Here is a 26,095-nt window from a genome sequence, read left to right on the forward strand (position 1 = left end):
CTACAGAGGACACAGAGACACTGAGGAACCAGGACTGATCAAGAACCCAGGATACAGAGGTTCAGTGAATGTGGTTTGGAAGGTGTGGAGGTGGATCAGTGAGTCAGAGGAGACACTGTAGAAGGACAGAGTGCCAGCATCACAGTCCACATACACTGCTACTCTGTTAGAGACAGAGGACGAGGAGACAGATGTTTGTCTGTTGTTGTGACAGACAAAGTAACCAACATCAAAGCAGCTCAGACACCAGGACTGATGATTTCCTCCAAACCAACAGTCTGTACTGTTTCCTTTCCTTCTGATTCCTCTGTAACTCACTGATATATGAACCCATCCTCTCCACTCGACCTCCCAGAAACAGCGACCAGTCAGACCAGTTGAACACAGCAGCTGATAACAGAGATCAAATCTGTCTGGATGATCAGGATATGACTGATCCTCTGTCACACATGTCACCTTCCTGTTGTCGTCAGACAGTTTGAAGCATTTGTTCACTGTGTTCATGTCCAGTTCCAGTTCACAGGCGTCTGATGGAGAGAACAAGACACAACACAGCTGCAGTTATCAACAACTTCAATGACAATTAATCAAAGTGAAACATTCAAACTGACATTTGATAGGATTTTATACTGTGAATAAAGTTTCACTACATTTGAATGAAAATCCAACAATCCAGTTGTAACAACATCAACAGTTCAATCAATCAATCAATCAATTTGTTTATTTCGGGCATGTCAATTAAATCATCATCATCACACTTCATCTTAGTTCAAATAATACAATACACATGGCCGAAAGGGAAAGCTTATCTAGTCCCGCCCCCATTACCCACAGAATAAAATCTTTATCGTAATCTTTTCTTTTCTTTTGCTTTTTACATTTTGACATAACATTCTTTTACTTATGACATTTTGACATAACATGTTACAGCAGTAGGTAGTATACAGTGAAGATGAGAATCAAGACGTCAACAATGTTGTGCTTTTCTTCTGGTGTAGACCTGAGGATGAGGCTGATGGAGATCCACACCAATAAACACATGGAGTCAATCAAGTGTCACTAATGAAACTGGATCGTCATCTTCCACTGCAGCACAAAGAAGCTCTGAACCATCTGCTTTCTAAAACTGTCATCAGCTCCATCAAAGAGCTCACACTTAGCACAAAGTTCACACCTCTGACATCAAATGTCAAACAAGTTTCACAACAGTCTGAATGGTTTGGTCCAAAAGCTCCAAAAAGCTTAACTCAGTGTTGATGAATATCCAGTCAGAGGACTGAGGCTCCACTGACTGGTTTGAAGCTGCTTTTCACTGACCAGGGATCAGATGCACAAAGAAATGATGTGTACACCCTCTACCAGAGGTGGGAGAAAGTCCCTATGTTGCAACTACCAACCAAGTCCTAAAGTATTTGTTTCGAGTCACAAACAAATTGATAATAATTAATGATACGTAAAGATCATGACCATGCCTCAATTGTTATGCTGTTTATATTTTGTTGTTAATGTTCTGCCACTTATTCATCTATTTATTAGTGTGAATGCTGAAAGCATTCACACTATTGTTCTTCTGTTCGGCCATTTTCTTTATTCTCTTTTTATATTCTTACTACTTTCCGCCTTTTTAGGGTTTTCTTCTAGTCCTTCATACTTTGTGCTATTTCAACAATTCTTATATCAAATCGTGCAGCTTTTTCTGGACATTATCGGCATTACTTTTCTCATTTCAACTATTTATACTTTTTCAAATATTCTGATTTTTTTGTCCCATTAGAAATACATTGGAACAGTCTTCAAACTCTGAAACTACTGGTCCTGCTTTGAACCTCATTTGCTTCCACATACTTTCACCTACAGACTTCATTCAAATTCTGAGCTGTAGACAAACTTCTAATGTATTCATATACCACTTGGTCTGGGGACCTTGATCCCGGAACAGTACTTCCTACATGCATAACACAATAAGAATTAATCGCATTACATAAGTGTATAGAACTACAAAGTGCAAGGGTGAATTATGTAAGTCCATTCACTACACACGTCCCCCCAGAATTCACCATATGAGAGAAAAAAAAACAGTCATCTGTGAGGTGGCCGTATTACCTGGCCACAACGACTACGCCGTACAGGAGGCCGGGCAGGCACTATTGCGGCAGGTGTCCCGCCACGACCAGGGCGTGGTGTTCGAAGCGTGGGGGCGGTGGAGGGGAGGGGAGCGGGGGGTGGGGGCAGAGCTGGAGGCCGCCCACGTCGCAGGGGCTGAGCCAACTCAATGGGCCTAGCTACATCCAGATGAGCTGGTTTGAGCTGGTTTGAGGCGGTGAATGGAGAGCCGCTCAGGTTTGCCGCCCACATCCACCACAAAGTGTTTGTCCCCTGTCTCCAACACACGGAATGGGCTGTCGTAGGGCGGGCGCAGGGGTCCCCTGTGGGCGTCGTGCCGGATAAAGACATATTCAGCTGTTTGTAGCCCAGCGGGGACATGTGACTGAGGTAGGCCGTGGTGTGAGGTACAAACAGGTGCAAAAAGCCTTGCATTGTCCAGCAGCGTGTCCCGCTGTAGAGTTGCTGACCAAGGTACGGTGGTGTTGGGGAAAAAAATCCCCTGGAACCCGCAGAGGCTGGCCATAAACCAGCTCCGCGGAAGAGGACTGTAGGTCTTCCTTTGGTGCAGTCCTGATGCACAGCATAACCCACGGCAGCCAGCACGAAGAGCAGCCTTCATCGATCTGTGAAACCGCTCACAGAGGCCATTAGCCTGCGGGCGATATGCAGTCATGCGGTGCAGTTTCACCCCAAGGCTCTGGGCAATGTCGTTCCCCAGCTCAGATGTGAACTGCGCCCCACGGTCAGAGGATATGTCCGAAGGGGTGCCGAGATGGGCAACCCAGGTGCCGTTGAATGCCCGCGTCACCTCCACAGACGTCAGTGATGACAGTGGCACAGCCTCAGGCCAACGTGTGGTCCTGTCTACCATTGTCAACAGGTAAGTGAAACCATGAGAGGAGGGCAGAGGGCCGACAAGATCCACGTTTACATGATCAAAACGTCTCTCTGGCACCGGGAACATCTCCAACGGGGCTTTTGTGTGGCGGTGTACTTTGGCCCACTGACAGTCAATACAAGTGTTAGCCCAGTCTCTAACGTCCTTTTTGAGGCAGTGCCAAATGAACTTCGCTGCCACCAGTCTCTGTGACGCTTTCGAACTGGGGTGGGAAAGACCATGGATGGCCTTGAAAACTCGTCGTGTCCATCTGTCCACCTTGAAAACTGTCCATCCTGCTGGAACAATTGGCCAAGGGCTGCCCATGGAAACATCACACAGGAGCGTGGTGCCGGCATCATCAAAAACCACGTTCTCTATTTTCAAACCTGTAGTCGAGGTTCTCAGGAGCTGCACATCCTGGTCTGTGGTTTGGTCTGCTGCCATGCGGCTGTAATCCAAGCCAACATGGACTGCTCCTGCCACAGCCCGTGACAGGCAGTCTGCCACCGGGTTGTCTTTTCCAGCCATGTGACGTAGGTCTGTGGTGAACTCTGAAATGTAGGACAGGTGACGTTTCTGGCGGGTGGACCATGGTTCAGCCACCTTGGCCATGGCGAAAGTGAGTGGTTTGTGATCGACGAAAGCGGTGAAATGGCGAAAGTGTGTGATGGCAAGGTAGAGCCCAAGCAGCTCTCGATCAAAAGTGCTGTACTTCCGCTCACTGTCGCGTAGTTGACGGCTGAAGAAGGCAAGCGGCTGCCAGGCCCCGCCTACCCACTGCTCATAGACGGCACCGACAGCGTAGTCTGAGGCGTCAGAGGTGATGGCGATGGGGGCTATGGGAGACGGATGTGCGAGCATGCTGGCGTCCGCCAGGGCGGCCTTGGTGTCGGCAAAAGCTTTTTCTCTCTCCTCAGTCCAGTCCACAGCGTGTGTGGGACTACCTTTCAAGGCCTTGTACAGTAGTCGCATGTGTTGAGTGGCCTGAGGGATGAAACGGTGGTAGAAGTTTACCATGACGAGGAACTCCTGCAGAGCCTTGACAGTGGGCGGGCGTGGAAAATGCGTAACCGCCTCCACCTTTGATGGGAGTGGGACCACCCCGTCTTTGGTGACTCTGTGCCCCAGGAAATCAATGGTGGAGAGCCCAAATTGGCATTTGGCAGGGTTGATAATCAGTCCATGTTGGCTGAGCCGCTCGAAAAGCGCTCGGAGGTGCACCAGGTGCTGGGATTTGAACGCACTCACCACCAGGATATCATCCAGGTACACAAAAAGAAAAGGCAGGTCACGTAACACAGAGTCCATGAGACGTTGAAAAGACTGGGCTGAGTTTTTAAATGAATGGCAAGAACGGAAGTTAATTAAAAACATTATGCAGTGAAAGTTTGAAAAAAAATTAAAATTCCCAAAAATTACAGCCTTTTCCGTAGGTGGCCATTTTTGGCCACGAACAAGCTAAACGGGAGTAAAAACGATCAAGACCAGAGGGTTAAGGCCGAAAGGCATTCTCAAAAACTCAAAAAGTCCAAACGGTGTGATTACTGCTGTTTTGGGAATGTCCAGTGAGCGTACAGGCACCTAATGATAACCCCGGACAAGGTCCACTTTAGAAAAAAAGTCACCATACCAGCCAGGTGTGCTGAAAAGTCCTGAATGTTGGGGACAGGGTATCGGTCAGGTGTCGTCGCTTCATTCAGCCACCTGTAGTCACCACATGGGCGCCAGCCGCAACCAGGCTTGGGGACGATGTGAAGGGGTGAGGCCCACGGGCTGTCAGACCTGCGTACAATACCCAGGCACTCCATGTTTGAAAACTCAGTCTTAGCTACGGCTAGCTTGGTCGCGTCGAGGCGCCGAGCACGGGCGTCGACGGGTGGACCCGTAGTGGCGATATGGTGCTCCACACCATGCTTCACAGCAGACGCAGAGAAAGTGGGCTGAGTGAGGGTTGGAAAACTGGCAAGCAGACGGTGAAAATCATCTGAGGAGGAGAGCATGCTCGACAACCGGATGGCATCAGCCCCCCCAAGCGAGCATGTATATGAACAGAACGTGACAGCGTCAATCAAACGGCGGTTCTGTACATCCACCAGCAGTCCATGTGCACACAGAAAATCAGCGCCCAGGAGGGGAACGGCGACCTTCGCTATGACAAAGTTCCAGCCGAACCGCTGCCCGCCAAAACATAGCTCAACGTACCTCTGTCCATACGTGCGGATGGGGGTCCCATTTGCTGCTTCCATAGGAGGGCCGTGGCTGTAAGTCACCGTGTCCAGATGGGATGCAGGCAGGGCGCTCCTCTGTGCTCCCGTGTCGCATAGAAAACGTCACCTGGAGATGCTGTCCCGAATAAAAAGTAGCCTGCCTGCACGGCCGACACTCATTTGAAGAGTGCAGCTGACGGGAAGAGGTTGCAGCGACGAGCGTGGAATCCACCGCAGGAGCAATGTGCGTGGGCAGTGTGGCCATGACACACTGTCCCTGACTTGCCAGGAAAAATTTATCAGCTTCTCCAGCTAGTTCACAGCAGTCAGTGATCGTGGTGTTGGCTAACGCAGCCCTTACTGTGGAAGGCAGCTGGTGCAGAAAAAGTTGGACAAAAAGAAAATCGGGTCTGTGCTCCCCCAGTAAATCCAGCATACGGTCCATGAGCTCAGACGGTTTGCTGTCACCCAGCCCCTGAAGGGAGAAAAGCGCTCTTTCAGCGTCTGACAGTTCAAACGTTTTCAACAGGTGGGCTTTGAGCGTGTCATACTTCTCAGTCGCTGGAGAGACACAACGTAGTAGTACCGTGTTGCATCAGCGGTAATGTCCTGCAACGCGAACTGTGCTTCGGTTTGAGCAAACCATGCCGACGCTGACGATTCCCAGAATTCTGGAAGCTTGAGGATAACAGCATTCGCGGCCATGGTCGTGTCGTGGTTCTGGATACGTCCAGCAAAAAAAACGTCGGGGTCACCAATGTGGAAATTGCATTGAAAAGGTAAGAACAATTTCTCAGCTTGAGTGCACAAACTGTGTGCCTCGTTTATTGAAACAGGAAGTAAACTAACTTGCTAAAGAGATTATTAAGATGGCGACGTACAGTAACCAAAAGACGAGCAGGGGCTCGTCGTCATGACAACAACATAGTTTCTTAAAGGGACTGTGATCCCGGAACAGTACTTCCTACATGCATAACACAATAAGAACTAATCACATGACATAAGTGTATAGAACTACAAAGTGCAAGGGTGAATTATGTAAGTCCATTCACTACAATGTGTCTTTTACCATAAAACATTTGATAAGAGTTAAAGCTTCATCTTCATAACATAAGGTGGGTTTTAATACACGAGCCCATGGTAAAAGGTTTACACTTTAATGAATCCATCAGCTGGAAAGCATCATTTCTACATCATCATTACTGAAGCTCTGAAAGGTGAGCACTGATTTAGTTTGTGTTGTCATGGAAACAGACTTTACAAAGTGCTTCACCAACAGGTCTGCCACTCAGGGAGGAACTGGAAGGTAAATCCACCTCAGATCACTTGAATCATCTTTGTCACATTAATTATAGCCTGTTGTGTTTAGGCTTTCTGTTGGCTCCACTCTTAATAACATGTATTGATTAGGTTGATTGGATCAATATGTTCAGTTTATTGTTTGTGGATTTTAAATGGATTGAATTCTAACATATTTCCAGCCACACTGGCAAAAACAAAAGCTGAATGAAACTCTGGAGAAATTAGACTTTGTGTGTCTGGAAAATGTCACAATCTAGTGTAACATGTGCAGCTGTGTTCTCATGAATCAAACTTCAAACACACTCACACTTCCTCACACCAGGTCTTGGTCTCTGAGGTCCACAATGGTCCACCCTGGAGGAGGAAACAAAGTCAGGATCAACTTCATCCACCATGAAACATGAAGCAGAGTTCCTCAGTTAGTCAGAGAGACAGAGACTCAGGGCCTGTCCCATTTCTCCACACTTGGTTACACACACTTTGGTGACGTTTTGCTTCGTGGAACATACATTTGTTTAGTGTGCAGGCATGTATTAAGTGGCCAAGAATGTGGGAATATTTAAAAGCAAGTGGGACATTCTTGACAAGTGCAGCCTTGTGTCTGAGTGCCATTGTTCACACTAGAGCAAAACTCTGACACCTTCTCTCCATATGAGAAAATATAATGTTCATGGTTTGCAAAATCTATTGAACATAAGAATGTTAGAGTGAGGATTTGTTGAATGCTGTGTTTGCAGGTGGACATCTTCTTGTCAACAGAGCTGAACTGCTCTGCATGAACAATGAGTTTTGTTTGTCATTCAGAACGTGACATGTCCAAGCTCTGAGCAGAGTCTATCAGGAGTCTCTGCTTAGATATTTTCATCTGTTCACAGAAGGAACTCCATCATGACAGAAGTAACAGTGCACAGCAACAGTTTGAATAAACAGTCTGCTGCTGGGTCACAGTCTCATCTGCTCCAAATGTGTTTCAAAAGTGCAAGATTCAAATTATAAATGTTGAAGCCCAACTCCGCAAAAAACAACAACAACAAAACACAGGATTAAAATACTCACGTAACAAATTATGATCAATTGAGAAAAAGCCAGAATTATGTGATCAAGGGTGAAAATGCTGAGATGTGAAAGTAAAATTAACCCCCAAAAAAGACAACAAAATTCACCTCTCTCATCACCAAAGATCATCAACACCGGTGCTCCTCAAGGGTGTGTTTTGTCCTCTGTTATATACTTTATATACAAATAATTGTCAAGCAGCCTCTTCTGAGCATAAGTTTTTTAAATATGCAGATGACACAGCCTTAGTCGGATTTTTAAAATCTGAAAGAACATCTGTGGAGGGTTTTGACAGGGAGTAATTGATTTCAGTAAAAGAAAGATAAGTGCCCCCCCCCCCCCCCCCCTCTAACATAAATGGTGAGCAAATCCAGAGGGTCTCAACCTATAAATATCAAGGAGTTGAAATAGATGACCAACTTGAATTCAGCGATCTAGCAACAAGTAAGTCCAGGCAGCTACAGCAGAGGCTGTTCTTCCTTAGAAGGTTGAACTATTTCAGGATAGACCGACGTATCCTCCAAATGTTTTATAAAACTGTACTGCAGAGCGTTCTTACCTTTGGCCTCCTCTGTACTTTTGATAATATGCGTGCTCAGGATCAAGCTAAATTACGACGTATGATCAAGACAGCCAGTAGGATCATTGGGATCGATCAGGCATTGGCAACCCAACTGTACAAAGAGCTGATTTAAAAAAAGGGTGAACAGATCATGAATGATTACACGCACCCACTCCATCTAAGGTTCCAAAGGAGTGGTAGGCCAGGGGGCAGAATCCTCCAGCAAAAAATCAGAATTGTGAGATATGGCAAATCGACCAGTGCCAACAGCAATTAGAATGCTCAACAGCAGATAATGTTGAAGTGACCTGTATGCCTGTTTGTATGTATTCTATGTTTTTTTAACGCTTGTATGTATGTTTATATTTATTTATCCCTATTTCTTTTTTTTATCTATCTGACATGGGCTGTGCAATGACCAAATTCATTTTCTCTTTGAGTATAATAAAGTTAAACTTGAACTTGAAAGTCAAGAACATGAAATTAAATAACATAACATAAAAAAAAAATCACAATTATTACAGCAGTCAAGCAGAAACACCTATTTCAGCGGCCCAGAATGTTTCATCAGGGAGGACCAGACCTCTGTCTGGAGTAATATAACCAGGTCTGATCCACATGTGCAGCACGGTCCAATGCAATTTCCCTTTAAATGTAAAACTTTATCCAGAAGCTATCCAATTGGACCGCAAACTCCGAGACAGTGGAGCTCAAGGAGGGACGACAACGACGAGAGAGGGGCAGAAAATGAAGCCTTCCATAAAATAATAAGAAGTTTATAGTCTGTGACCTCTGGTTTCAATACTCTGGAGTACAGTCGTTATATGTTTTATTTCACCGGACTGTGCCCAGACTTACTGAAAGAATATTTGAGACAATCTTAAAAAACTTGACCCCTTTGTATCAATTCCACATTATTATCTAACGGGTGAGGAGACAGAGGCTCCGGTTTTTCCCCCATGCCAGAAGTCCTTTGAGCCTTTGTTATTTTGGTTTTTGGTTCGGAGGTTCCCGGTAGTCCTGTTTTCGGGTTACCTTTTCTCTCACTTAGGTTTAGTGGGTGGTTAGGCAGTCTTAGTTTTGGAGGTGAACACTGAGTACGACGGCCGATGGCTGGCTCAGTGTTCCCCTCTCTTTTGTTTGTTTTGGCCGGGAACCTCCAACCCTTTTGGTTTGTTGCTTTCTTAAGTATTTGTTTGTTTGAACCAATAAACATTTGTTATATTTTGGTGGCAACAGTTGTTTCCGATTCTTTTCTTTGATGTGTTCCGGGCCTTATGAGCCACTCATTTGAGGTCCGTAACATATATAATTATTATATAATTATATTATGAGATAAAAATTCAAAATTATTTTATTAGGCTGAAACTTGTGCACACCGGCACGGACGGACAGGTGCGTAGGAGAAGACCTGGTGGTCGAGTAACGTGAGAAAAAGCTCCCGCTCCTGACACACACCTTTAGAACATGACGAAGGTCTCAGGACTGAAACGTTGCTCAATAAAACCTCTGCAAGTGATGACAGTGTGTGGGAGCTTTTGCTCACAAAATTATTTAAATAAAATTTCTTAAGTGGCATTTCCCAAACATGGCTTGTAGCTTCTGATGACAACAGACTTCACCCTCCGGTGCAGTCTTACCATAAGTTTTTGTTGTCAGAGAAATGGGACACACTTGCACACTTGGGAACTTGACGTGTGCGTTCATGTGCTTAGTGTAAGTGTGATTAAATGTGCAAAATAGGACAGGGCCACAATGTGAGAGCTGCTGTTGTCTGTCCATGTGTCCATACCTGAGAGTGTCTAGTCTCCAGTGTGGATCCTCCAGTCCAGCAGACAGCAGCTTCACTCCTGAGTCTCCTGGATGATTGTAGCTCATGTCCAGCTCTCTCAGATGGGAGGGATTGGATCTCAGAGCTGAGGCCAGAGAACAACAGCCTTCCTCTGTGACCAGACAACCAGACAGACTGAACACACACACACACACAGACACACACACACACACACACACACACACACACACACACACACACACACACACACACACACACACACACACACACACACAGCATACTTCATACTTCTACTACTTCTAATTCATAGCTCTGTGTCCAGTCATATCATGCAGATACAGTGAGAAGATTGAATCCATTATCTTGTTTTTTTCTGACAACCAGAATATTTTAATAAACGCACTGTTACCGAACTATATTACAATAAATCCAATTAATCAGAAAAGATGACATAACTCAGATGGGTGAGCAGAAATCATCAACGACATATAAAAGAAGTATCAATATTTCAGCAGGTACAAGTATTGATGAGCTACATGAATCAAAGCCTTGACCAAAATCACACTACCTGAGACCTTTCAGTTTACAGTGTGGACTCTCCAGTCCAACAGACAACAGCTTCACTCCTGAATCCTGCAGATCGTTGTTACTCAGGTCCAGTTCTCTCAGACTAGAGGACTGGGAGCTGAGGACTGAGGACAGAGTTTTGCAGCTTCTCTCTGAGAGGTTACAACCACTCAGGCTGAAAAGTAAAAAACAAAACAAAAGGGCACCAGTTACAAAATGCATTTTCTGTTTTGTTTCTATCAGTTAATCCAGATGGATATATGTCACATACAGAGCTTTGTTGGAGGCTTTGACCACTGGCAGCAGCCTCTGAAGAGCCTCCTCTGAAGCAGAGTATTTCTTCAGGTCAAAGACGTCTAGATCTTTTTCTGATGACAGTAATATGAAGACCAGAGCTGACCACTGAGAAGGAGACAGTTCATCTGTGGAGAGACGTCCTGATCTCAGGGACTGTTGGATCTCCTCCACTAGAGAACGATCATTCAGTTCATTCAGACAGTGGAACAGATTGATGCTTTTCTCTGGAGACAGGTTCTCACTGATCTTAATTTTGATGTACTGGACTGTTTTCTGATTGGTCTGTGAGCTACTTGCTGTTTTTGTCAGTAGACCTTGTAGGAGAGTCTGATTGGTCTCCAGTGAAAGACCCAGGAGGAAGCGGAGGACCAAGTCCAGGTGTCCATTTGGACTCTGCAAGGTCTTGTCCACAGCACTCTGGTAGAGTGTTGGTTCAGGATTGTTTCTAAACAGTCTTGACCACCGGGAGCTTGATTGTTCTTCTGACAGCAGGTTGACTCCATATTTGATGAAGGTCAGATGGACATGAAGAGCAGCCAGAAACTCCTGAACACTCAGATGGACGAAGCAGAACACCTTGTCCTGGTACAGGCCTCTCTCCTCTTTAAAGATCTGTGTGAACACTCCTGAGTACACTGAGGCTGCTCTGATATCGATGCCACACTCTGTCAGGTCTGATTCATAGAAGATCAGGTTTCCTTTCTGCAGCTGCTCAAAAGCCAATTTTCCCAGAGACTCAATCATCTTCCTGCTCTCTGGACTCCAGTGTGGATCTGTCTCTGCTCCTCCATCATACTTGACCTTCTTGACTTTGGACTGAACCACCAGGAAGTGGATGTACATCTCAGTCAGGGTCTTGGGCAGCTCTCCTCCCTCTCTGGTCTTCAACAGCTCCTCCAGAACTGTAGCAGTGATCCAGCAGAAGACTGGGATGTGGCACATGATGTGGAGGCTTCGTGATGTCTTGATGTGGGAGATGATCTTTCTGGCCTGCTCCTCATCTCTGAACCTCTTCCTGAAGTACTCCTCCTTATGTGGGTCAGTGAACCCTCTGACCTCTGTCACCATGTCAACACACTCAGGAGGGATCTGATTGGCTGCTGCAGGTCGTGTGGTTATCCAGAGGCAAGCAGAGGGAAGCAGGTTCCCCCTGATGAGGTTGGTCAGCAGCACGTTGACTGAGGTGGACTCTGTCACATCAGTCAGGATCTCAGTGTTGTGGAAGTCCAGAGGAGGTCGACACTCGTCCAGACCGTCAAAGATGAAGACGACCTGGAACTGATCAAAGCTGCAGATTCCTGCTGCTTTGGTTTCAGTGAAGAAATGATGAACAAGTTCCACCAAACTCAACTTTTTCTCTTTCAGCACATTCAGCTCTCTGAAGGTGAAGGGAAATGTGAAGTGTATGTCCTGGTTGTCTTTGTCTTCAGCCCAGTCCAGAGTGAACTTCTGTGTTAAGACTGTTTTCCCAATGCCAGCCACTCCCTTTGTCATCACTGTTCTGATTGGTTCTTCTCTTCCAGGTGAGGCTTTAAAGATGTCAACATGTCTGATGCTTGTTTCTGGTCTGTCTGGTCTCCTGGATGCTGTTTCAATCTGTCTGACTTCATGTTCATCATTGACCTCTCTAGCCCCTCCCTCTGTGATGTAGAGCTCTGTGTAGATCTGATTCAGAAGAGTTGGGTTTCCTGCTTTAGAGATCCCCTCAAACACACACTGGAACTTCTTCTTCAGCTTAGATTTGAGTTTACGTCGACAAACTGCAGCAGCACTTTCTGAAAATAAAAAAAATGAGATCAGTAAATTAATTATAAAGTCAGTATTTTAACATATATCACCACTACAGAATGATCATCATAACATATTTCACTCCATCCCTTCAGACACTAGGAAATGCTCCATTCTTCTAAAAGCAAAAGTAAGCGATCCGGTCGTTTTGACTAACTTCTTGTCTGCCGATAGAGTTAGCAGCCCCCGCCCTCGTCCCTACATCACCACATTCACGCGCATCCCTTGGCTGCACACACAGAGAGGACCGCCCCTTTATGTCGTTCTCTCTCCTCATTGGATAAAGGTTGTAGGATACAAGGAAAGTTTTCTCCTCGGCTTACAGCAGAGCAGAGGGACTGACAGACCCTTGTTTCGGACCAAACGCTCTATATAAGTGATTGCTGTCGGAAGATATAACTATTTAAGACTTATATTAACACAAATATTCCGCTTACTTATGCTTTAAATCATTAGAGAAATCCTCTTACTGCTCTGCAGACAGTCAGCCAACTCTTCCTGTTTCATTCTCCTCAGGAAGTTCAATGTGATCTTCAGAAATGACTCTCTGCTGCTCTTTCTCTGATCTTCATCCACCATCTCATCATCCTTCCTCTGAGTCTCAAAGCATTCTGGGTAATCTGGTGTCAGGAGCCTCTGGACTCTCTTCAGCTCGTTCTTCACAAAAGTGACAATGTTCTCCTCCAGCATCTGGAACAGATGAAAAACTGAACATTTCATTTCATGTGAAGACAACATGTGATTCATGTGTCAGTCTGAATCTCTGTGGCTGTGGTTGATGGAGTTAACAGTAACAGTGTGATTGTACATGTACAGACCATAAATATGGAGTCCAGGTCTGGTTGATGCTGCTGTTCAGACTCATCACTGTGGACCTCTGAGATCTTCTGCTGAACTCTGTGGAGAAAACTTCAACCGTGAGGAAAATGACTGACTCCAATCTGACACTAAATATGAAGGTGGCTGATTTTCAATTCCTCCACTGAGGATGGCAGGTGACTGGTAGACAACTCAGTCATGAGTCAAGAGCCAGAGAGTGAGGGTGGTTCACAGTTGTAAAATTAAGTGCCCACCATTTCAACCATATGAGTGTCATCATGTAATTTCTATGTCTCATAAGTACTTGTTTTTAAACTAGTTTATACAGTCTTACCTAGTATTTTTTTTATTTTTCATAATAATTTATAATGTGATGGCCCTCCGGCTCTTGCATACTGCTGCTTGCCCTGCTTGTGCTCCTCCCTTTCAGGTGCTCCCGATACCTCCCACCTCGTTGGGGTATTCACTCCACCTGGTGCATGACTATATAAGCCTGGTGGTTCCAAGATGGCGGCCTCTCTCCCTCCTGGATGGCTGGTGCTGTGCAGCACTCTCCAACAGCCTTGTTTGGTTTTGGTTGTGTTTGTTTGGTTATTTTGGGTTCCTTTCTGTTTTACACACAAAGTTGGTCTTTTTTTTTTACCTTTAATAAATGTATTGTTACTTTACCTGGCAACCGTGTGGTCCTCCCTCTGTTGTTATGCTCTCGAACGAGCTGGGCATAACAAATGGGGACTCGTCCTATGTTGCATTCGGGGGCTGTTTTTTTTGGGTGAAACTGAGTTTGGGGGAGGCCCATGGTAGCTGGTGGGTTTGTGTTTGGTTGCTTGTGGTTTCTAGGTTGCTAAGGTAAGGGACATTTTTGGGACCCTGTGTGGTGTTGCAGTTGTCTCGGGGGCACCATCCGTAGCTTTGGCTGAAGGCTGTCTGCCTTCCCCAAATGCAAGCGGGCGGGTGTGTAAATTCCCGCCGCCAGTGCAACACATGAAGACTATGGTTCAGTTATTTAGATTATGGTTAGGCAGTTAGGGGGGGACACCCCTTTTCATTTGAACTCTCTCTGTGGTGGGGCTCTGTGTGGTTGCTGCGCTGCGGTTCGCTGCTCAGGTTGTGTTGTGTTGCACAGAGTTTCGACTGTTTGGTGTAGGGTCTGGTTGGGTGCACCATGTCGGCGGAACATAGGAACCCATTGGTTGCGGAGATGTTGAAGCGGCCAAGTCGTGGCACGCTGGCGCAGTTTGCTAACCCTTGCTTTGCTGATTTAGTTGAGTTAGCTGTGCATTTCGGTTGGAAGAAGCCTGATCATGTGCCTAAGAAGGCTGGTCTCAGGGACATTGTGGACAGTGTTGTGGGTAACGCGTTAGAGTACTTTAATTACTTTTTTTGTGTAACGTGTAACGTATTGCGTTAGTTTTGTGAGTTGAGCAATCAGTAACTTAGTTATTTTTTTTAAGAAGTAATCCGTTACTTTTCGCCGGATAAGGAAAGGAAAATCCCGACTGCAGCCTGCTTTTTGTCAGACAGTAGGCTACTGTGGAACCTGCCGATGTGTCAGCCGAGGTGCAGTGCTGTGATGCGTCTGTGCCCTGCTGACCTACGTTACCTGTGTGTGCGCGTGCGTTTCAATTCGCCAGCGAAAAGGACAAGAACATAACGGTAAAATGCACACTCTGCGTTGGTGATAAGCTTATATCGACCGCAAAAAAAATCCACTTCCAATTTAAGGTCCCATAGATAAGCTCCACGTACGGACCTGCTTCTCCAGCAGCAACAAGCAGCCGGCTCTCAGTGCTTGCCCGCTTTCAGCAGCGCCCTCTCGGCGAGCGGCAGCTTAGTTCTCCCCCGGTCCAACCCGGATCTCTACTCCATAGCTGAATTTTGATCAGTTCTGCGATCAAAAAAAAAAACCGCTATGTGGCATATTTCTGGCTGTCTTTCCTGTTATTGTTATCCTGCAGAGTTAATTTGGTTGGATGACTGATGTTATTCGTCAGGACTCGTTGCTGTGTGTCTGTCTGTTAAGTTGCAGCATGTACGAGGCGCTGCAAAAGGCTTTTAATTTAGTACTCTAACACGTTACTTTTATTCATAGGTAATGCAGTATAGTAACTGATTACTTTTAATTGATGGTAACGTTGTAACTTAATTAACTACTTTCCAAAGTAACTATACCCAACGCTGATTGTGGAGGGGTTGCTAGCGTCAGAGGGGGTTTTGAAGCTTGAGCAGACTAAACCTCCTCCAGGTGGCAAGCTCCCATGGGTTCTTGGGAGCTGTCGTTTGAACAGTATATGCAGGTGGAGAGAGAGAAGGCAGAGTTTGAAAGAGAAAGGTTGCGCTTTCAGTTGGGAGTGTGAAAGGCTGAAGGCAGAGCAGGCACAGAAAGACAGGGACGCAGAAGTGCAGGTTGCCTTAGAAAGGGAGAGGTTAAAACTTGAGCAGATGAAACTCGAGTTGATAAGAGAGGGGAAGGCTAGTGAGTCTCTCTTGGGTGCTGGGGTGTTAGGCCAGGCAGTTGGTTCATCTGGTTTTGATGTTTGCAGGTTGTCTGTGTTTGCTGCCCAAGTTTAATGAAAAGGACCCAGACACATTCTTCTCGTTGTTTGAGTGTGTGGCCGACGCCAGGGGGTGGCCTGATGCTGAGAGAACTTTGATGTTGCAGTGTGTGTTCACAGGTAAGGCTCAGGAGGCTTATTCTGCCCTTAGTCCTGTGGACAGCATGTGTGACAGTTGAGGGTCCTGTCACTATGCCTCCAATTGATCATGCGCCCTGGCTACTTGGCCAAGGGGATGTCCCTTTGGCCAAGTGGTTAGTGCGCATGACTCTTACCCGGGAGTCTGTGGTTCGAAAGCCCACCCAGGCCCTCTTCACCTTGCTAAATGCTTCATGCAAAGGTGAAGGCTGCAGTGCTAAAGGCCTATGAACTGGTCCCAGAGGCCTATAGGCAGAGGTTTCGGGGCTGGAAGAGGGGTGAAAGACAAAGACATGTGTTACGACTGCCGTCGTTTGGCCTGGGTGATTATAAGGGTGCATATGTATTTCTGCCGTCGCTGGCTTGGTGTGTATTGGTGTGTATTGGGTATGTGTGTAGGTGTGCCTGCGTGTGTGTTTATGTCTTTGCAGCTCCTTAGTCGGGTGGCCAGACTCCTCCCCCTCTGGTCCCGATTGGTGCGGCGCTTCTGAGCTGGCGGGTGATTGGTGCGGCGTCTGAGAGCGGGCCTGGGTCCTGGCATAAAAACCCTGAGTGGCAGTCGGCAGCTGGGCCAGAGCGAGGCAGACCACGTGTTCCTCCCCCTCACCCAACCAGCCACCTTTAGTTTTTGTTGTGTTCTCCCGTAGGGGTGGACCGCCATTTGAGTTATCCAGTTTTCTCCTGTTTTTGGTTAAGTCAGGGAGGTCAGCCTGTGTTCTGTTGTTTTTGGTTTCCTTTGCAGGTTAGTTTGTCCCTCTGAGTTAGATCCTCTTTTGTTTGTTATTTTGGCCTAGGTCCACCCCGAAGTTACTGAACACTGTCATTATTTAATTATCATTTAATCTGTACCAATAAATATTGGTTTATTTACTTCTGGCTCTGTGGCTGCTTGAGTTTTGGGGAGAGAATGTCACACTTTAATGTTGCTCCTCAGACACCCCTAGCTGGGGTGTAACACATGTTGAGTTTGCTCGTGACATTTCGTCCCATTTTGCACATTGGTGTTCAGCCTCTGATGTGGTTAGATGGTCTCTGTGATCTCATTGTGTTAGAACAATTTAAAGACTCTATTCCTCCTCACATTTGCTGTATACATCAATCAGTGCAAGGTTAAGTCAGTCTCCGAAGCTGCAGTTTTGGCTGATGATTATGTCTTGACTCGTGCGGGGGGCTCACTCATTTATCAAAACTGTAAGTAAGCCGTGTAAAACTGCTGCTACTAAATGTTTTGCTTAGGCCTACGGCGAAAAGACACCCAAAATATTTACACCTTTTTCAGATCTATCAAACTGTGCGTGACCAACTCTCCGCAATTTCTCTTTGATAAATCAAACTGGATCCAAGAATGGTGCGCACCATATTCCGCCCCCGGAACGTCTACACAACCATATATGGTCAGCATATTAATTAGCCATGTGCGCTCTGTGGAGCGGCTACAAAGTGACAACAAAGTGACAACAAAGTGACAACAAAGTGACAATGAAGACAACGGGCGGGGGGGGAGCGAGATACATGGCATCGGGCAATAAATCAGTCAGAAAAATGATCTTGCATTTTAATAAGCTACAATAAAAACAAAAACCTCCCAAATCTCAACAAAAGGGAGCAGAAAGAAGAAGAATCTTATGTAATCTGCCCCTTTATTCCAGAAAATCTTTTTTTTTTCTTTTACCTATGTTAAAACAATGTAAAGCAGGACGATAGTTACCATTACTTTGAACGCCTTTCCACTACACAGTTACAGCTCTACTGGACTTGGTTTAGGTCATTTTCCATTACAGCTGAGTCCTTCACAGTTCCTCCTCAGGGCCGCGTTGTCTCGCTCTTTATTCTCTCGTCAGCTCCAAACAGACGACACGTGCACCTCGTTAACTTAGGTGACAGAATAATAACAGTCTCAGTAGCTGCAGATCAGTGTGCGCTGCTGCCGGAACTTGGCGGGTTTGTTTTTTCTTCTCTCTTAGGCCTATGTATTTGTGTATGAGAAACAGTGTCTCAGATGAAAAATCAGAAGCATGTCTGACTATAACGTAATCAATCAATGTCGGAAAAACGGAATGTTTGAAAAATAGTAAAGTGCCGCTACTCTGACAATGAAAAAAAAAATGTCGGAATAGTGGGACGCTTGAAAAATAATGTTAATGCCGCTATTCCGACAATTAGAAGTCAATGTCAAAATAGCGGCATGTCGGAATAGCAGCATGTAACCATGTAGGAAGATCCCTACATGTTTCCCTGCTTTCAGTTCAGTCCTGAATGTTCCGTCTTTATCATTACCATAAAAAAGTGCTCTGAGAACAAATTGTTTTAACTTTGTATTGTTTATGGGGTCAGGTAATTTTTAAAGTTGGGAACCACTGACCTAAAGCATTTGAGATACAGCTGTTGTTCAGTCAACCATTCAGGAATTCACTGCTCACCTCACTGGTGTCAACAAGTCAGGTTTACCAGTCAAGTTTAAAGTCTGAATGTCTCTAATGTGGCTTCAGCTTTTTACAAGGTGTCACCAACAACTGTGGACTCAATGGAGCAGAACATCAGCAGCTACCTGAGCAGGTAGTTCAGTCCAACTACAGACTATGCAGCTCTGGACCAAGACAGGATTCTATCATGATATGAAGTTTACAGTTCTTGCCTTCCATCAGCAGCTTGTCCTTCTTTAAAGACAATAGGATGACCCATAGACCCACCACTCTTCATGGACACACAGCTGGGTTCAGGCGAGTCTGTTCTCTGCTGCTGCATCCTGATACAAACATGTGAAAATGATGTGATGTTTCTTAGTCCTCAGGTCCCAGACAGCTTGATGTAAGGTTCCATTTTAAATTCTTACCTTCCATCAGCAGCTTGTCCTTCTTTAAAGACAATAGGATGACCCATAGACCCACCACTCTTCATGGACACACAGCTGGGTTCAGGCGAGTCTGTTCTCTGCTGCTGCATCCTGATACAAACATGTGAAAATGATGTGATGTTTCTTAGTCCTCAGGTCCCAGACAGCTTTATGATGATAATAATAAGGTTCCATTTTAAATTCTTACCTTCCATCAGCAGCTTGTCCTTCTTTAAAGACAATAGGATGACCCATAGACCCACCACTCTTCATGGACACACAGCTGAGTTCAGGCGAGTCTGATCTCTCCTGCTGCATCCTGGTAAGAAACAAACGATGAATGAAATGTTGTAGTTTGACCAGAATAAAGATTCATTTTGAGCAGATCTGACCTCATCTTAGTTGATCAGTTGATGAATCAGTGGTTGGTTGTTCCTTCACTTAGACAGTTCATGCTTTAGTATTATCATTAGGGCCGCGGGCAATCGCACCGGGCACTGGTCCCAACAGCTATGAAATAGCTGCAGGGACCAGTGCCAAGCCCGGGCACTACTGTTATTGTGTGGATTTTTTCCTAGTTAGGGCCACGGGCAATCGCACCGGGCACTGGTCCCAACAGCTATGAAATAGCTGCAGGGACCAGTGCCCGGGCGAAGCCCGGGCACTACTGTTATTGTGTGGATTTTTTCTTATTATTTTTCCACTTCCGGCCAACTTTCGGTTCGCTACTAGTCCTGCAACTCGAAGAGTTGCAGGACATATTACATATCAAAACGTGCGTCCTGATCGGGATCGGTGTGCTATTACTTTTCTCAACAGTGTACGAATTATTCGCGACGTAAGTCGCGAATAACTGCGCAAAAATTTGCATTGAAGTCAATGGGACGGGCGTAAAAAAAAGAGCGAAAAAGACCAATCATTGGAGTTTAACAAACGTCTACTGCTCAGGCATACTTTCACCTAGAGACTCCATTTAAACTTTAAACAGTAGACACAAGTCTTGTGTATTGGTATATTACTCCACGTTTTGATAGGTCATATAGTTTTTGATCAATCCCTGTTCAATGACCATGATCATTTTTTGAGAAATTATGAGATTATAATGGGTGTGTATTGGACGGAATGTTCGTGACAGAGTGCGTGACATCATCGGTTAGAGTGGGAGAGATGCCAGAAAAACTCCAGATTTTTTCTCTTTCCAAACTCGGCCCGGCCACAATTTACACTCTACACACATAATTTTTTCAGAATTTGTAAGACAAACTTGTCCTGTCACTCATCATCTGCTCAAAATATCAGAGAGACTTACAGAATTTAAACTCGGAGCCTCTAAGTGCGGCCACGTCTGTCTCTGCTCCTCATTGACTCCAATACAAATATTTTCTGAGAGAAGCAGAACGGCCTGATGTTTTAAAACTGCCAGCGTCGCCAAAATATTTACTGTAGAAACACCAAATCGTACCAAAAATTTCAGTAAGTCCTTAGAGCAACGTTGATCTGTGTTTTGTTCTGATAGGAGTTACCGTTTTGTCATGCTAAGCCTAAATGTGAGACCGGTGCAGAGGCAGAAAATGGCTCTTTTTCTCCACGTTTCTGTCTGTCTCAGCCTGCGGGGGGCCCTATCGCCGTGGTAACCACCTGGAGTTGCTGTGGTAACCAGGCCAGAGCTCGTTAACTTCATAAACAATCCACCTGCCGCTCGTTTAAATGTTTATAAACACAGACACAGCTAAATCAGACTGACACAGGATGCAGCTCATAGTCACACACACACACACAGACTCTAGAACCAGCTTCATGTGATTACAGTCACACACACACACACACACACACACACACACACACACACACACACACACACACACACACACACACACACACACACACACACACACACACACACACACACACACACACACAATTATCCTAATGTGATTACAGCTCCTCCATATCAGTGCTTATAGAAAGATGATCATGTGTCTGTCTGATCAGCTCTGTCTTGACCTTAAGATCGTGGGTTTGATTCCCATGTTGACAGAGATGGCACAACCCGCAGTAGCTCCCGTGGCCCATTCAAAATTTCCCGAGAGGAAATTTTCTAGTTAGTGTGAATGCTGGAAGCATTCACACTATTGTTCTTCTGTTCGGCCATTTTCTTTATACTTTTGACACTTAACTAGTCCTTCATACTTTGTGCTATTTCAACAATTCTCACATCAAAATGTTCAGCCTTTTCGGGACAGGTGTGCTATTACTTTTCTCTTTTCAACTATTCATACTTTTTGCAATATTCAACTATTTCTGATTTTTTTTTTCCCCATAGAGAATGCATTGGAACAGTCTTGAAACTCTTCAAATCTTCTTACTTCTTTCAGCCCTTAAAGCGTCCACATACTTTCAGCTAGAGACTTCATTCAAATTCTGAGCTGTAGACAAACTTCTAATGTATTCATCCTGTATTTACAACTTTTTCATAGCTTGTACCGTTTTTGAGATAAATCCTTTAAAAGCACATGAGGATTTCTGACAAATTTCACACTTTTCAATGAGTGTGTATGGGGTTGGGTCAGAGTGGGTGACGTCATCGTAGAGTGCAGCAGATCCAAAAAAGCGACTGGAACTTTTCTTCTGAAATTGCCAGCAAAGCTACAAATGACACTCTACACTCATGATTTTGGAAACAGTTTGTAGCCACGCTTGTCTTCTTTCTCACAATGCCATCAAAAATGCACAGAGACTCAGAGAATAATTTAATATATTTTTTTAATGCAGCCAGGGAGCTCTCTGCTCTCATTCAGACCAATGCATTTTTTTCACAGCAGCAGGAGAAGGAGCTCAACTTTGTAACTTGCTGTTAAGTGCTTTTTAATCCGTTTTAATTCACCAAAAAATAGTCACAGGTCACAAAAAACTCCTCTTCTTACTTGGTGTGGCTAATTTCTGCACTTACCTTACTATTTTTTTAAGCAGAAGCCAGTGATCCTCTTATTAAAGGTTTTCTTTGCCCCTCACATACTGGCTTTGTCTGTAGCCTAGTGGTTAGCTTGCTGGGCTGCTTGCTGTCTGCTTGCTTCTTTTAAGCATCATTGAAAAATCTCACATTCATCAAAGTCTCAACCTCTCTTCTCCACAACTCTGTCTGTAGTCCAGTGGGTAAGGTGGCTGCTTGCCAACCCCAAGGTCACTAGTTCAAATCCAAGGGAAGCACTCTTTTTATGTTATGTTGAATTCTGCTCCCCTCCCCCACCCTCAATTGGTTACAGGTGTTCGTTAAGAGACGCATTAATTCCTAGTGCCACAGTTTGCAGCACATCATCACATTACAATGGCAACATACTTATGTCTGTGCTCTCTGTGGCGAAGTGGCAGAGTAAAGGTTTAGTGATCATGAGGTTGTGGGTTTGATTCCTGGTTCAAATCTTGCCTCAACAACAATTATAGTGAATTATTTTCCCAGTCGTCCTCTGTTGACTTCTGATAACTTGCTTCATGTTGAAACTGCTGCTCTCAGCCTGAAATTCACAGAAATGTTCATTCTAAGTCATTCAGGCTTGACTCTCAAGCTTTCTTGGTGTTGACACAGTGCGTTTCCAACAGGTGCAACTTTGGGCTCGTTAACTTCAGAGTGAGACAGAGTGCAGCTCATCAACAGACAACAGTCTCTGTAACTGTGTGTATACTGTGGCTTTGAGGCAGAGTGGAAGTCTACTGACCATGAGGTTGTGGGTTCGATTCCTACCTTGGTCAAACATTTGTATGGTTTGCACTGTTTGCTAATTCTGCAACAGCGTTCAGCTGCTTTCAGCATTCACACCATTTCCATTCTTGGAAATGCTTTTTCTAGTTATTCTCCGTCCTCTTCCGGACGCTTTTTTGATTCGCATCACATCACATATTATATATCAAAACGTGCGTCTTGATCGGGATCGGTGTGCTATTACTTTTCTCAACAGTTTACGAATTTTACGCGACGTAAGTCGCGAAATACTGCGCAAAATTTTTGCATGTAAGTCAATGGGACGGGCGGAAAAAAAAGAGCGAAAAAGACCAATCATTGGATTTTAACAAAAGTCTACTGCTCAGGCATACTTTCACCTAGAGACTCCATTTAAACTTTAAACAGTAGACACAAGTCTTGTGTATTGTCGTATTACTCCACGTTTTGATAGGTCATATAGTTTTTGATCAATCCCTGATCAATGACCATGATCATTTTTGGAGAAATTATGAGATTATAATGGGTGTGTATTGCACGGAATGTTCGTGTCAGAGTGCGTGACATCATCGGTTAGAGTGGGAGAGAGTGAAGAAACATTCTGTATTTTTTCTGGATAAACTGTCAGCACGGCCACAATTTACACTCTACATACATAATTTTTTCAGAATTTGTAAGACAAACTTGTTATCTATCAATTCATGTGCTCAAAATATCAGAGAGACTTACAGAACTTACAGAATCAGCCTCTGAGTGCGGCCACGTCTGTCTCTGCTCCTCATTGAGTCCAATACAAATATTTTCTGAGAGAAGCAGAACGGCCTGATGTTTTAAAACTGCCAGCGTCGCCAAAATATTTACTGTAGAAACACCAAATCGTACCAAAAGTTTCAGTAAGTCCTTAGAGCAACGTTGATCTGTGTTTTGTTCTGATAGGAGTTACCGTTTTCTCACCCTAAGCCTAAATGTGAGACCGGTGCAGAGGCAGAAAATGGCTCTTTTTCTCCACGTTTCTGTCTGTCTCAGCCTGGGGGGGCCCTATCGCCGTGGTAACCTCTTTGATCCTCAGGCCAGAGCTCGTTAACTTCATAAACAATCCACCTGGCGCTCGTTTAAATGTTTATAAACACAGACACAGCTAAATCAGACTGACACAGGATGCAGCTACTAACTAACTATGTGTCAAGTCAGTCACACACACACACACACAGACTCTAGAGCCAGCTTCATGTGATTACAGTCACACACACACACACACACACACACACACACACACCATGTGATTACAGTCTCACACACACACACACACACACACACCATGTGATTACAGACACACACACACACACACACCATGTGATTACAGACACACACACACACACACACACACCATGTGATTACAGTCACACACACACACACAATGTGATTACAGACACACACACACACACACACCATGTGATTACAGTCACACACACACACACACACACACCTTGTGATTACAGTCACACACACACACACACACACCATGTGATTAGAGTCACACACACACACACCATGTGATTACAGTCACACACACACCATGTGATTACAGTCACACACACGCACACACACGCACACAAACACACACACACACACACACACACACACACATACACACACCATGTGATTACAGTCACACACACACCATGTGATTACAGTCGCACGCACACGCACGCACACACACACACACACACACACACACACACACACACACACACACACACACACACACACACACACACACACACACACACAGGTAACCTAATGTGATTACAGCTCCTCCATATCAGTGCTTATAGAAAGATGATCATGTGTCTGTCTGATCAGCTCTGTCTTGACCTTAAGATCGTGGGTTTGATTCCCATGTTGACAGAGATGGCACAACCCGCAGTAGCTCCCGTGGCCCATTCAAAATTTCCCGAGAGGAAATTTTCTAGTTTCTAAGTTGTTGTTGAGTAGTTTATGTGACAGTGAGTGTGAATAATGATGGTGCAGTTATGTGAGTGCTGAGATCTGACATGGAGAAGAGTCATGGACAGATGTAGATTAAGCCCATGTGTCTCTGGATGTCCACTTTTAATCCCATTTATCTCAGAGAAACCAGTCAGGAGCCTTGAGTTGACAATTTATTTTGATGAAACATATTTATTTGTTGGGGTTGTTAATAAGTTAGGTTAAATTAACATTCATATAAAAACAGTTACTGTGTTAAATCAGAACATCAGCAGCTACCTGAGCAGGTAGTTCAGTCCAAATACAAACTATGCAGCTCTGGACCAAGACAGGATTCTATCATGATATTAAGTTTGCAGTTCTTACCTTCCATCAGCAACTTTTCCTTCTTTAAAGTTATAAGGGTGACCCATAGACCGGTCACTCCTCATGGACACACAGCTGGGTTCAGGAGAGTCTGGTCTCTGCTGCTGCATCCTGATAAGAAACAAGTGATGAATGAAATGTTGTAGTTTGACCAGAATAAAGATTCATTTTAAGCAGATCTGACCTCATCTTAGTTGATCAGTTGATGAATCAGTGGTTGGTTGTTCCTTCACTTAGACACTTCATACTTAAGTATTATAATTTCTAAGTTGTTGTTGAGTAGTTGTTGTGACAGTGAGTGTGAATAATGATGGTGCAGTGATGTGAGTGCTGAGCTCTGACATGGAGAAGAGTCATGGACAGTTAGAGATCCTCATCTCACCTCTGAGCTTTGCTCTGGCTCTCATGTTCCCCCCACAGAGTGGTTTTAGAGGGAGGGGCTCCCTCCTCTCTGTCCTCACACTGATTCATAGCAGAGCCCCCACCTTCACACAAACACAACAACAGGACTCGTCACAACAGGACTCACTTGACAGGACACAGTGTTGTCACTAATGTGTCACAAGAGCTGTAATGAGAGACTGGTAACTCCAGGTAGGACAAAACCCTTTAGAGCAGATTGTAGAGGAACACTGGAGGTCCAAGAGTTTTAAGTTCCCATAAATCTAAAGATGTTAGTCATGTCAATGACACATTTTAATATTATACTACACATTTTAAATGCTTTGTAATTTGGAGAGCACCATGTTTTTTTTTAAATTTAAAACATATTTAAGGATGTCAGTGGTATCACACCCAGTCTAACCGGAGCCAGAAACTCAGTCTGTGCTGGGCAATCCCAGACCAGACCATGTAGTTCTACTCTATGTCCACTAGATGGTGCAACCTTAACAAGGAACCTGAGTTTAATGCCAATTTACAAGTCTCACTAATGAAACTCAAAACCAACACAAAGACAAAGTATTTTTTTATCTGTACATTTTCCTCACATCTGGTCTTAAACTTTAAACTTAGTACAGTAATAATTTGATACCTTCTTAGTACCAAATGAGTACCAATGATTAGTTAAGCATTCTACATTCATCCATTATCTGGACGGTTTAAGAAACTGATTCAATAAAAA

The 26,095-nt window shown here is 44.7% G+C and overlaps 1 protein-coding gene across 1 annotated transcript; it reads right to left on the reverse strand.

Annotated features, from left to right (window-relative positions):
- On the reverse strand, positions 1-25,442 carry LOC311002740 (protein NLRC3; the record flags this gene model as incomplete). The annotated part of the gene is made up of 9 exons (XM_083994195.1): positions 25,355-25,442; positions 18,903-19,013; positions 13,376-13,454; positions 13,028-13,247; positions 10,744-12,544; positions 10,474-10,647; positions 9,906-10,079; positions 6,803-6,849; positions 1-527 (listed from the first exon to the last, which is right to left on the reverse strand). Exons 2-9 carry the CDS (start codon positions 19,010-19,012, stop codon positions 1-3), a joined length of 3,132 nt encoding a protein of 1,043 aa, XP_083850321.1. The 5' UTR covers position 19,013; positions 25,355-25,442.
- Between the last annotated feature and the right edge of the window lie 653 nt (positions 25,443-26,095).

The sequence above is a fragment of the Trachurus trachurus genome (genome assembly GCF_905171665.1).
Source record: "Trachurus trachurus genome assembly, chromosome: 19".
Classification (NCBI taxonomy): domain Eukaryota; kingdom Metazoa; phylum Chordata; class Actinopteri; order Carangiformes; family Carangidae; genus Trachurus; species Trachurus trachurus.